At 44.1% G+C, this 12270-nt stretch overlaps 1 protein-coding gene and 1 long non-coding RNA gene across 2 annotated transcripts in view; one reads left to right on the plus strand and one right to left on the minus strand.

Annotated features, from left to right (window-relative positions):
• hipk2 (homeodomain interacting protein kinase 2) overlaps positions 1-12270 on the plus strand; it is a 66723-nt gene that overhangs the window by 48242 nt on the left and 6211 nt on the right. Inside the window, 11 exon segments of the mRNA XM_003447065.5 lie at positions 3529-3713; positions 3846-4008; positions 5897-6122; positions 6547-6668; positions 9463-9593; positions 10537-10719; positions 10870-11193; positions 11712-11819; positions 11821-11899; positions 11901-11958; positions 12071-12231. Of these exon segments, the coding sequence (XP_003447113.3) occupies positions 3529-3713; positions 3846-4008; positions 5897-6122; positions 6547-6668; positions 9463-9593; positions 10537-10719; positions 10870-11193; positions 11712-11819; positions 11821-11899; positions 11901-11958; positions 12071-12231 (1740 nt within the window).
• On the minus strand, positions 3-9548 carry LOC102079219 (uncharacterized). The gene is made up of 3 exons (XR_003220810.1): positions 9415-9548; positions 8846-8893; positions 3-2333 (listed from the first exon to the last, which is right to left on the minus strand). It is a non-coding gene; the product is annotated as an uncharacterized LOC102079219 (long non-coding RNA).

Raw genomic sequence — 12270 nt, forward strand, 5'->3', positions numbered from 1 at the left:
CTGTCTCAGTATCACAAAGCACGACGTCTTCCTTCCCACAAATCACACAGTAGATGTATTATTTGCTTTTGCTTTGTCTTTTGCTACAATCGTATCCACCTGTCTCATGTTTGAGGCTTCTTTGATGGGGGTGTTCAGGTCCTGGGCCAGTTTGATCCATCACATCCTGAGAATTATCTATCAAATATTTGAAATCCCTTAAAATATTTATCTGGCCAAGGTCTGATCTCCAGCTGCAGTGTAGCTCCGCTCCTATATAGAATTTTACCAAGTGAAATGAAAGCAGCTGTTCAATGAACCCCATCCCAAACTCTGCCTCTGCTCTTCATTTTGCTTAACCACTATTTAATAACTTACAGACAGACATTTGAACTGAACATGTGGCGTGGCTGGTTAGCAGGCTCAATATGTACAGTTTGCTTTCTTCTTTAAGCTGCAGTGAGTGGAGTGGCTGTGTCTCCACTTTGTGCATCTGCTGTACACGTAAGCATGTAGAGGGACTAAGATAAACCAACTAAGATACATCCACACGTTATTCCTGGTTTTCCGACAAGTTTTTCAGGCTGGCTCAGTGGGTCCCACGCCATGTTGTTTCTGCATGAATCTTGTCTTCCCGTGCAGCTCTGCGTGTTACCTGTGGGAATTTGTTTATTTAGGAGATTACATAACCTCGGGAAGTGTTTAAACTACGTGCGATATATACAAAGAAAAACACTGCAAATTGGGACCGCTATATGTAATGCCTCTCTGTAACTGAGGATGAATTCGTCTCCCCGTGGTGGGAAAGTTCACATGTAGCCATGACATTTTGATAGGACATGCCTGACAGTGACTGATAGCGAGCGTTGTTGTGTTCACCCTCACTTGGCTAAATACTGGTTCTGCTGGCAGATTTGGCAGTGGTGATAAAAATTACAGTTATTTTCCCAGGCCTTTCAAATCTCTCATAGTACTCTGTCGTCATCATGCTCCTTGATTATATCTCTGATAATGACTAGCTGAGAGTTATGAGGAATTTTTCATTTATTTATTTGCTTTTAAATTATGGTCATTCCCAACCAGCAGCCCTTTGGAATCTGCCCATATGGATACGCAACACATGTATCCGCTTAACTGATGGAGACAATTATGGTTGTCCACTAGTGCCCAGGGCCGCTGTCAGGCCTGTCTGGAATAACATGCTGTGGGCTGGGGCATGATAGTATCGCTTCCTGAGAGTTTACAGTTGCCCCATACACACAAACACACGTGCAACACAGAGTTTAATGAAACCAACCTGCACTGGTATGATATCCCCTGGGTCATCGCTGTCTTCTGCGCTTCAAGCTCTGTGTCCTGTCTTCGTCTACAACATAAACACAGCAATACAGCAGAGCTGCACGGCTTAATGTGGGAGAAAACTGCCTATTTTGCCCCCTCTCACTGTCCTGACCATATAAACAACTCAGCATTGTGGACATCTGCCTCTGCGTGTATAATGGATGATATAGCTGAAGGCCTCGCAAGACAGAGGGGCTGGGTGCCAAAAAGAGATAATGAACCTCCTTTCAGTTGTGGGAAATGTGTGGAGGGTTTAGTCACAAGTATATCTAATTTGAGTAAATCAGACACCAACTTACAACAGATGCAGGACCCCACTGGGGGGCTGATGTAGATGGAAGGAAGGCCAAAAGTACTTGTAAATGGATTCATTTTGATCTGCAGTCCTTCAGTATCTCTACTGGTAGAAGTCAAGCCGCACAGCAGGAGGAGGAACGTGGTCTTCATTAATCGTTATTATATTTTAATACATATCCTTTCCTCATCCACTCAACCTAGTAGTTAAAGATGAAACTACACATTATGGCTGTGTAGATGGCAGGCCCGCATACAGCAGGATGCCTCGCTCCACATTTCCTGAGGCAGTGGTCGACATCTGCCATCCCTGCCCCTACTCCAGTCATGTCAGAGCTTCCACCACACAGATGTGGTTCCATTAACAACCACTGACATGCAAAGCTGACCATGTTAGATGAAGCCCCAACTTTTTTCTTTCTTTTTTTTAAGTTTTCATTTTCATTGTTATGGAAAGTCATCAAATTATACCGATATCTTTTCTATCTAATAAATTCACATATCTTAATTCACCAGGTGGTGAAAAAAATGATTCTTCATATGCTTCTTCTTATCCAGTTTGATTATTGTGCCACCAAACTATATACATTTCCCCAAAGTCATCTATTCCACGAGCGGAGGGCGGTGTGATTATTTCTCACCTCATTCTGCAGATTACTCCTTTATCACAGTCAGTGGAGATGGCAAGCAGAGAGGACTGGTTACAGAACCTGAATAAGCTGCATAGAGAAAGAGAATTGAATCAGATTAGCGGTGTTGACTGGCAGCACATCTGATAGCCCTTAGAGCAGGCCTACAGATAAACGTTGCATCTTTATGAAAAACAGGCCGACTACCACTGCACGGGCAGTCACAGTAAACAGGGCTTGCCTGTCTTTGTCCTCACACTGCACTGAAAAATCGCCTTCTTTGCCTAAGATCAGACTTGTTATATATCACGACCTTACCTTAGTTCTCCGTTTATACCTTACGTCAGCGGTCCCCAACCCCCGGGCCTCGGACCGGTACCGGTCCGTGAGTCGTTTGGTACCGGGCCGCGAGAGTTGAGGCTCAGGTGTGAAATGTATGGTTTTCAGGGTTTTTATCGGTTTTCAGCGTTATTTTGTTATCGTTTTTATCGTTAACTCAGTTTTCCTGGGTCTTTTCACGTGTGTTATGAATAAATCTTTTTTTCCGTACCGGTACTAGTTTTATTTTGTTGTATTTATCCGCGACACCTTAAAGGCCGGTCCGTGAAAATATTGTCGGGCATAAACCGGTCCGTGGCGCAAAAAAGGTTGGGGACCGCTGCCTTACGTGACAACTCAAAAGTACAGCTAAACATCAGCACTGGTTCATCACTTCAAAACATCAAATTCTGCTAACCGTGTAGCTTTTCATTAAAGCCAGAATGTGCTGCTTTGCCCAGTATTTATCCACAACCTAAGCCGCAATGTTTGTTAGAGATGAAGCAACATGATGTTCCGATTCTCAGACTTCCCTCAGAACGTATTTAGGTTAAGTTGTCCCACGTCAGCTTTTTCAGATCTATTCGCAGAATGGTGTCCTGTGTGAAAGGCCTTTTTACTGGTTACCCATCGCCAGTGTTTATTTGGTCCGTGTTTTTTTGTTTGTTTTCACGTCTCAGGAATAGATAAAAATCTCAGCGAAGGCGCCAGCCTGGGGATATTTCAAGTCCTGCTATGAATACCAGTACAAATGTTTATAATGCCGCTAAGGTGCAAGGTTATCACTAAACTCCACGACACACAAACTGACACCCAAACGTATGAGGCCTTGTGGGTATTAATAGGTTCCCCTATGGGAATAAGCTGTGGGAGAGATTTTTCTGTCATCTGCAAGCACATTAGATCCTTGAAAATGGAGAAGTGTTTGAAATGCTAAATGTCTGCTCTGTTTGCTTTGTGCCTCCAGGTAAACATGACGTCAGATCTGGAGGGGAGCGACATGCTGGCAGAGAAGGCCGACAGGAGGGAGTTCATCGACTTGTTAACCAAGATGCTGACCATCGATGCAGACAAGAGGATCACCCCGGTCGAAACACTCAACCACCCTTTTGTCACTATGTCTCATCTCCTTGATTTCCCGCACAGCACACAGTACGAGCTCAACAAGCCCTGCTGTTGTTGTTTATATAATTATCATTTTGAACAGCGATGCAACATCTGCCACTGTCATCAGACACAGTGCTCATGCCTCGTCTGTCTCCCTCACTCTCTCTGTCCGTGCAGTGTGAAGTCGTGCTTCCAAAATATGGAGATCTGTAAGCGTCGCGTCAACATGTACGACACGGTCAACCAGAGCAAGACACCCTTTATCACCCATGTGGCCCCCAGCACCTCCACCAACCTCACTATGACCTTCAACAACCAGCTGAACACTGTGCACAGCCAGGTGAGAGTGAGCCAAAAGAATTCAACGGTACACTAATAGGGCTAAGATAATTGTATTTGCGTGATAGGTCCCAATAAAAAAGCATACGGAACCTTCAAAATAAAAGCATAGAACATAGAATGGAGCATGCAGAGTAAGTGCTCAAATCAATAATTAATGCAGAGCCAAAAATACAAACATATCAAACAGTCACTATCAAACAGGGCTGTTGAGCTGAATATTGACTGCTTAGAAACGCAGCTGTTTGCGCCTTTGTTCTATTTTTTTTATGTCTGTTCTTCCTGTTTTTCTGTGCGTATCCATGTTTGCTGCTTTGGTGCATGCATATCTGTTTGCCTGCATTTTGTCCGTGCCCCAGGTCCTGTGGGATTGTCACAAAGTGCTGATTACACACATGACAAGCCACACTTCCTGCTTGCCTTGCATTCTGGGGCTTTCAGGCCTTAAGAATCCCTTTACCAGGCTTCCTCTCTCTTTCCCCTCTCACTCATGTCCTCCTCTGTCTCCTCTTCTTTCCTTCCATTTCCCCGGGTTGAGCCTGTGGTGCTTTACCGCTTCGCTCGCGTATGGTCTGTGAATCGAAACTGCTGACTTCTGGCTTCTGCCGGAATCACCAAGCGTCTGGTTGCAAGGTTTTCCAGATTGTGCTTAGTTACAACTCTTGCTCCCCCCACCCCTCTCTTTAGTAAACAGAGTTCTTTATCACCAACTATATCGAGCCAGCTCACACTGAGTGGAATGCGACAAAAACCCAATCTTGCTGTGATTTAAATGAATTAACATTCCCTCAGCTTGTCTTTTCTGCACCTGGCTCTGAGGGCGTATGGACAGAGTTAAGTTAGTGATTTATTCAGCTTGATTCAGTTGTAAGACTAGACTGCATCTGGCCTGTATTTTGCTTGTTTATGATGAATGCCACAGTGCCATATTGATTATGTTCTCTCCCCTGGTGTTCATCAAAGACGCTAAAGAGAGCAAATGAAAAATGAAAGCACCATCTTTGTATTTCCCTCCATCCCGACGTACACCTAATGAAGGGCTAAAATTAGACGTGTCTTGTGGAGCATATACTGCTTACAAGCTGAGCAAATGCTGTCTCTTAAAAGCATTTGTTTGTATCCAGGATGTTCCCAGGCAGTCTTCGTAATCCACATGCCTTATTAATGGTCAAGACATGCCGGAGTTACCTAAGCTTACGTAATTATACAATGACTGTTGGCTGTTAAATATTGCTTCTGTCATGCATAATTGATTTGGAGGGTAGATAGTGAAGCTGTGATATGAAATGTCAAATTTGGCTGCAGCGTATTATATTGGCCTATTATTAGTCTGTAGCATTTGCATTTAAACTGGCTTATAATATAATGTCTTTATGACTTAAACACTCACAATTTAAGCAAAAAGAGATGTTCATGCTGCCGTGTGGTTTACGCTTATGGCAAACTGGGACATGCAAAGCATCAATAAATGAAGTGTACTGTCAGAGTGGATTTCCTGTCCAGCGGTGCCTTATTCTCGTCGGGGTCTGTGCGCTGATCATTCTAAATTTGCTCTGGTGACATTTTGTTCATTGATGGTTGATTATTCTTCGAACTGATTGCATCTCTGTTCACATTCTTTCTTTCCCTCTAATTAATCAAATCAACAGTCTGAATATTTTAAGGCATGTTTAAATCATACACCCAATTTTCTCATTCTTTCATCTGTGGCTCACTGTCTGTCTCCTTTTGAGCTGGTTGTTGTTTGCATTTTAATGTTTCAGTTATTTTGTTTCGATTGTTCCTTTATATTTAGCCTTTCCATCCTTGGAGCTCATCTTTTCTTCCCTGTCACTCCCATTAGTACCTCCACTTTCATGATTTTTATTTTGGTCCAATCATTCCTTTAGGCCACCAACCTGGCTCCCTCCTCCACCAACAATGCCACCCTTTCCTTTTCAAGTCCTGATGTCTCCATACTAAACTACCAATCTACACTCTACCAGCCCTCCGCTGCCTCCATGGCAGCAGTGGCCCAGAGGAGCATGCCCCTGCAGCCTGGGGCTCCTCAGCTCTGCGCTGCCCGGCCTGACCCCTTCCAGCAGGCGCTCATAGTCTGCCCACCTGGATTCCAAGGTGAGGAGGTCTTTGCAGTCCGTAAATTGCATAAATTCAAAAAATCAGATTTCTGGTCAGAGACAGTATTTCACTGCACAAACAGTCTTCTTTTACTTGCTTGTCTTTTTGTTTTTCAGCACACAGGCAGTGTCAGTCATAGCATTCCAACTGTGATTCATTGATAACTAGGGGCAATTAATCATTTGAGCAAATTTAATATAATTATTTTTATTCTTTTCCATAACTGCTGCTTTTTTTTAGTTTTTTCTATATCAAACTTAACAGAATGCATATTTACGTATAAGTCAGGCACACTGTGAGCATGTAAACCACATTTGATGTTTTGGAATTTATTTTAAAAATATTGTAGCAACATTATTTATAGGTGACAGATTTTCTTGTTTGTTGACATCCTCCATGCATGTGCTTTATTAATGCACAGGGCTGCAGGCATCCCCTTCCAAGCACACCAGTTACTCCGTGCGGATGGAGAATGCTGTTCCCATAGTGACGCAGGCCCCTGGTGCCCAGCCTCTGCAGATTCAACCTGGCCTCCTCACGCAGGTAGGCACTTTTAAGTATCGCAGAAAACGAACTAATAGAGTTTGAATCTTAACAGAGAGAGTGCCTGTCAGGAACATTTATGAACTTTGAACTGTTCACATTCAAACAAAGCCCTCTGCTTTCCTTTTTAATAAGCCTTCACTAAGAATAGTATCTATCGATGGAGGATGGAAATCACTCGATGTTCTTGACCCTGCCCCTGCTGGCAGCTGTTTTTCCTGAGTGCATTCAGGCAAGCTTTCCTGTGCCTCGCTCGCTCTCTCTCTCTCTCTCCCTCCCTCTCTCTCTCTCTCACTTCCTCTCTTCTCTCTCTCCTCTCTTCATCTGCCCCTACTCTCCTGGAGGCTGAGGCTGCTACGGTCTGATGCATTCAAAGGCAGGAGCCTTTCACACAGAGAAGGCCTTTACCAGAGCCTCCACGGTGGGGCTGGAGCTGTAGCTGCTAATATACAGTTGTTGCAAGTAGCAGAATAACTGTGCATCAGTCTCTGCACACAGACAGTAGACTGCTTCCATTGCCACGCCACCTCTTTCCCTATGGAAATTTCCATGAAGGCTTTAAATATCCCTGAGAATCCAGGGAGTTTGAAGCACTCCCTTATCTCCAGTTAATCATGCAGTAGGCAGGCAAGCAGGCAGCAAAGCGGTGTGTATGTGTGTGCACATGTCTGTGTTTTCTATGGTGGGTTAATCTGTCAGATACCAAATGGTGATTAGCTCCACGGCTGCTTCCAAGTCAGGCGCTCCAAATTACAGGCCTCAGAGGATCCTCGGAGGTCAGGGTAAGCTTGGATCAGGCTTTGCATGACCAGAGGACTCACAGCATCGCAAGAATGGGTATCGCGGATATTAAAATAATAACAAAGACGTAAGAGACACGACTTATGTCACAGTAAGGATAATGTCAGTTCTATTATCGTATCACGTGTGGCTTGCACATTGCAGCCGTGTTCTGCAGGTGTTCAATATACCCACTGTGCGCACACATGTTAAACAAAGACAGGCAATAGTTAACATAAGCAGATGTTTTATATAGGCCAGCAAACAGCACACCTAATAACTGGGTGTGTGGTGTGTGTTTTTCTCTGTGTTTATTCCTTTACTGTGGGGGGTCTCCGAGGCTTAGCGGAGTCGTTTTTTTGCCTCTTGCGTGTGTTCTCCCACCTACCTATGACTTTATCCGCCTACGTTTTAATGTCATCCATCGACCCTTTGCCCACATCGCACCCTTGCAAGTTTAGCCCCCAAGCACCTATGTGTGCAGATAGAGAGACCAGAGTGAAGGAGCCTCCAAGCAGGGAGGCAGGAAAACCAGCGGGACCTTTATCTGGAGCAGGAATGCAGAAAATGTGGAAACAATTGGGAGTAAGAGCTGGGGCTCTGAAAGCCCTGAGGTGACAAAGGGTTTTCACCCAGGGAGTGTAGGTCGAGGTGGGAGGCGTTTTTGGGCCACTGATAGCGATGGTAGGCCTTGAGTTGAAAGAAAATGGTCTCTTAACTGGGTTACCATTTCAGGGCAGACAGGCTGGTTACACAACGCAGACGCCTAGTGAGAGGGGGATATAGAGTACCAGGAATGGAGATAGAGAAAGGAGGAGGAGCGGGAGATGGATGGATGTATTAGAAGCCTCTTAATGGCATGTTGATAAAAGACCTTGGATGTGGTCTTAGATGTAAAGACCATCTCCAGCTCCAGAATGTTCCATTAGAGATGTCAGTCATCGGTACACAGACCAGGCAGCTCTGCTAGCCTGCAGATGCCCCCCTGCAGCACTGGACTTTGCAACCTGCCTCAGATTAAAACAATTCAACTGCAACCACACTTCAAAACAGAACAGCTATTTTGTGTTAAAATATGACAGAAACAACCAGATCAAAGCAAATGTTGATGAGAAGGTAAAATACAGTGGCCATATACACAGATTATCTGCTTTGCATGTGGATTTGTGCCTCTTGTTCTCTTTCTCTTCTCTCCGTCTTTCCCTATTTAAATGTGTGTGCGTGTGTGTGTGTGCTGCAGCACATAGTGATGCCGTTGTAAATAGATGTGCAAATGGTATTAAAGGAACAATTCATTAGCCCTGACATTAAAGTGCTAATCAATAGAACTGCATTAAACTATTAGGGTTACACACACAGTAACACACAAACGTGTTCAGGCATGCAGGCACACATACTCATCTTGGCACATCTCGGAGCGTAGCTTGCCTGATAGTCCTCTCGTTCTGCATCAGAAATACAAAGTAGCCTCTTTCAGAGCAGCTTGAATAGATTCTAAGACTTTAATTAGAACATTGGTCAAGTCAAAGACATAATCACACTAAAACCATAAAGACGCACGCATGCATACACTTACTCCGTCATACACAGGCACACAAACAAAGGAGCTGCTGTACATTTTTATTAAGTCCTGGTCTTATCTCTTTTGTCGATGGATGTCTCCTTGAGGCTAGCAGAGTTCATATTAAATGTGCCTGGTAGCCAGTTTAAACCATCTGTTATGCACTTTTGAAAAGACGCTGTCATTTATCACGACAGGCTCAAACTAATCGCCAAGTACAACGAGTCTCCTTTGTTTTTATGCTTAAAATGTGTGAACGAGCATTTAAATGCATACAATGTAAACAAAAAGTGTAACTTCCTGTCCTGTGACATGATTCCTAAAATTCAAAAAAATAATAAATAATGACTTGGACATGTCGTTACATGGCAGCTGACTGTTTTTCTTTGTCTCCTTTTTCCTGACCTTTAAATCTTTGTTTACCCTCCAACTCATTTTTCTCTCCTTCTTCAGCAGGCCTGGCCGAGCGGCACCCAGCAGATCCTGCTGCCTCCAGCCTGGCAGCAGCTCACCCACACCTCAGTCCAACACGCCACTGTCATCCCCGACTCCATGAGCAGCACACAGACCCTTGCCAACTGGAGGTGAAGAGCAGTGTTTTTTGTTTGCCTTTACTTTTATTCCTTTGATTTTGCAGCGCAATGAATATTGAGGTCAACACTTTTTAACCTACATTTTTCTCAAGGATTCTGTTGAACTAAAAACAAATGTAATAAGCTGACACTTTAAAATCCCCATTGTCTGTAGCTCAATTTACGTATATTGACAGGACAGATTAAAAAAAGAAATTATGTAGATAGGCTTTAAGAACAAGTAGTCGTTTATGGCTTAAATCAGTCCAAATATGTTATGAAAATATGCATGAGACCAATTCATGAGGAAGCCTGTACTTGTGTGACAAGTCTTTTATCCTCAATTTTATAAGAGCAGATTTACCTCAGGGAGATGGCATATATACATGTAGCGAAATCTTATCAAGTATAGCCTGTCACTGTGATGACTTGATAAATGGATGGATAGATGGGAGAATGCAACCCAAGGGAGATAAGGGGGATGCAGGTATATAACGTGTCTGTGTGGATGGCTGCTGCAGCTATGTATGCTCAGATTCATTCTAAGCTGTCCATCTGTGACAAGACAACCCCCTCCCTGTGTCGCCCTCCCTTCCTGTCCAGTGGCAGCTCTGTTGTCCTCAGAGAGACGATTGGGAAAGTGTCGCACTTCCTCTGCAGAGCTATCGCTCCACAGCTGCTGGTGTCAGCTCCTCTGCCCTCCCTCCTTGCTCTCTCTCTCTCTCATTTATCCTCTTTCCTCCTCCTTCTTCTTTAGAAAAGTTTACTGCTGCCACCTGCTGGCTTAATTAAGAAGTACTTATCCAGTCTTCCTTATCCCCTGGAAATGTCAGATTTGACTGATTGACGTGCCCGTTTGTTTGTTTTAGTATTTCGTACACTGCTAGGCTACTTTACCTGAAGATTCCTTATTGTTTTTAACATTGTGGTAACATAAAATTGTATTATATTACAGGAATTCCCACCCACATGGCAGCCATTATAATCCCATCATGCAGCAGCCAGCCTTGCTGGCTGGCCACGTCACCCTCCCATCCAACCAGACACTCAATGTGGGAGTGGCACATGTTATGAGGAAGCCCTCAACCAATAACAACTCCTCTTCCAAAAAGAACAAACAGCACCAGATGTCTGGCAGGTACCTAAAGTCTCATAGATCTTAATAAATCTTCATACTGGAAGCTAACGATTGTTACCAAAGGTCACGTCTCTTTTAATTTTGAGGTCCAGCATCTGCTTGTTTTGCCCTCCGCAGCCACTCACTCTCTCATCTCTGTCTTTCCTTAAGGAACATGTCAACCAACGAGGTCTCATCCTCTCAAGTGGTGCTGTCTCCACAGCGCTCAAAGCGGGTGAAGGAGAATACGCCCCCGCGTTGCGCTGTGCTACAGAATGGCTCGACCTCTAACTGTCCGCCCACGCAAGGGTGTGGGGGTGGAGGGTGGGGGGCTAGTGAAACAGAGCAGGCTTCCAGCACCACTCGAGACCATCAGCACCAGCACAACGTCCCCAGACAGACGATCGTCATCCCCGACACACCCAGCCCTGCTGTCAGCATCATCACCATCAGCAGCGACACAGATGAGGAAGATGACCACAAACAAAACAATAGGTCAGTGCTGTTTAGCACACTTACAGGTTAGCGTTTGTTGTTACTGTGAATCTTTACTGATGGAAGAAATCTGGGAACTTCTCGTGCAATATGAATTTCCCTAATAATCACATCACAAAGGGCTGTAGTCTTAGATCATCCAGGATAAAGACAGCAAAGACTCTTTTCAAAAACATGGAACACATCTGCTTTAAGTTAGCTGGAGATGTGTTTCCTGGCATTTCGAAGCCAGTTTTCTATCATGTTAACAAATGCTAATCTCTTTGATGTATTTTGTGATATGCTATACACTAAAACTAAGTAAAATTGAAGAAGTCAGAAGGGAATTCAATTTACCCTGCAAACCATTTAAATGTAGTTTTTGACTTCAGAGTAAGGCATTTACATTTATTTGTCAATAAATCCAATTAACATTAGAATGTAGTAATAGTTAATAGCTTCAAATATATTACCAGCATTGGCTCAATTAAGCATTACCAGTAACTGTGTTCTTTCTGCTTCGCTTCTATTTTTTCCAGCTCATCTTCTAAGCAGAGAAAGAATGTCATCAGCTGTGTGACGGTCCATGATTCACCAGAGTCCTATTGCTCCAGCAACAACAGTCCCTATACTGTTGAGTCGAGACCCCCCTAACAACAACAGCTATGACACAAAGACCACCATCCTGGACAACTACAACAATGGAAACCCTCGCACCATCATCATCCCCCCCTCTCAAAACCCAGAACAGTGAAGTCCTAAATGAGTGTGAGCGTCTGATGCCAGGTAAATGACGGATTTCTTGCAAAACATGGCCTCAAGCATTAGGTAGATTATCTATTATGTGGTTATAGCTGCTCCTTTCCAATTCAGCAAATCTGTATCCTTTCCTGTGCAGATGCAATGAACCATCAGAATTCAGCTTACAAGTTCAAATCCACCAATGGAGTGGTGCCTGGCAATAATCACATAGCCGGGGGTATAACTGGAGGCGGGTCCTACCGACAGCAGCGCTCAGGGCCACACCCCCTCCAGCAGCAGCCTCTCAATCTCAGCCAGGTACAGTGAGAGGGTTCAACTATTGGGAACTTGTTATAT

The sequence above is a fragment of the Oreochromis niloticus genome, linkage group LG7 (genome assembly GCF_001858045.2).
Source record: "Oreochromis niloticus isolate F11D_XX linkage group LG7, O_niloticus_UMD_NMBU, whole genome shotgun sequence".
In the NCBI taxonomy this organism is placed as follows: domain Eukaryota; kingdom Metazoa; phylum Chordata; class Actinopteri; order Cichliformes; family Cichlidae; genus Oreochromis; species Oreochromis niloticus.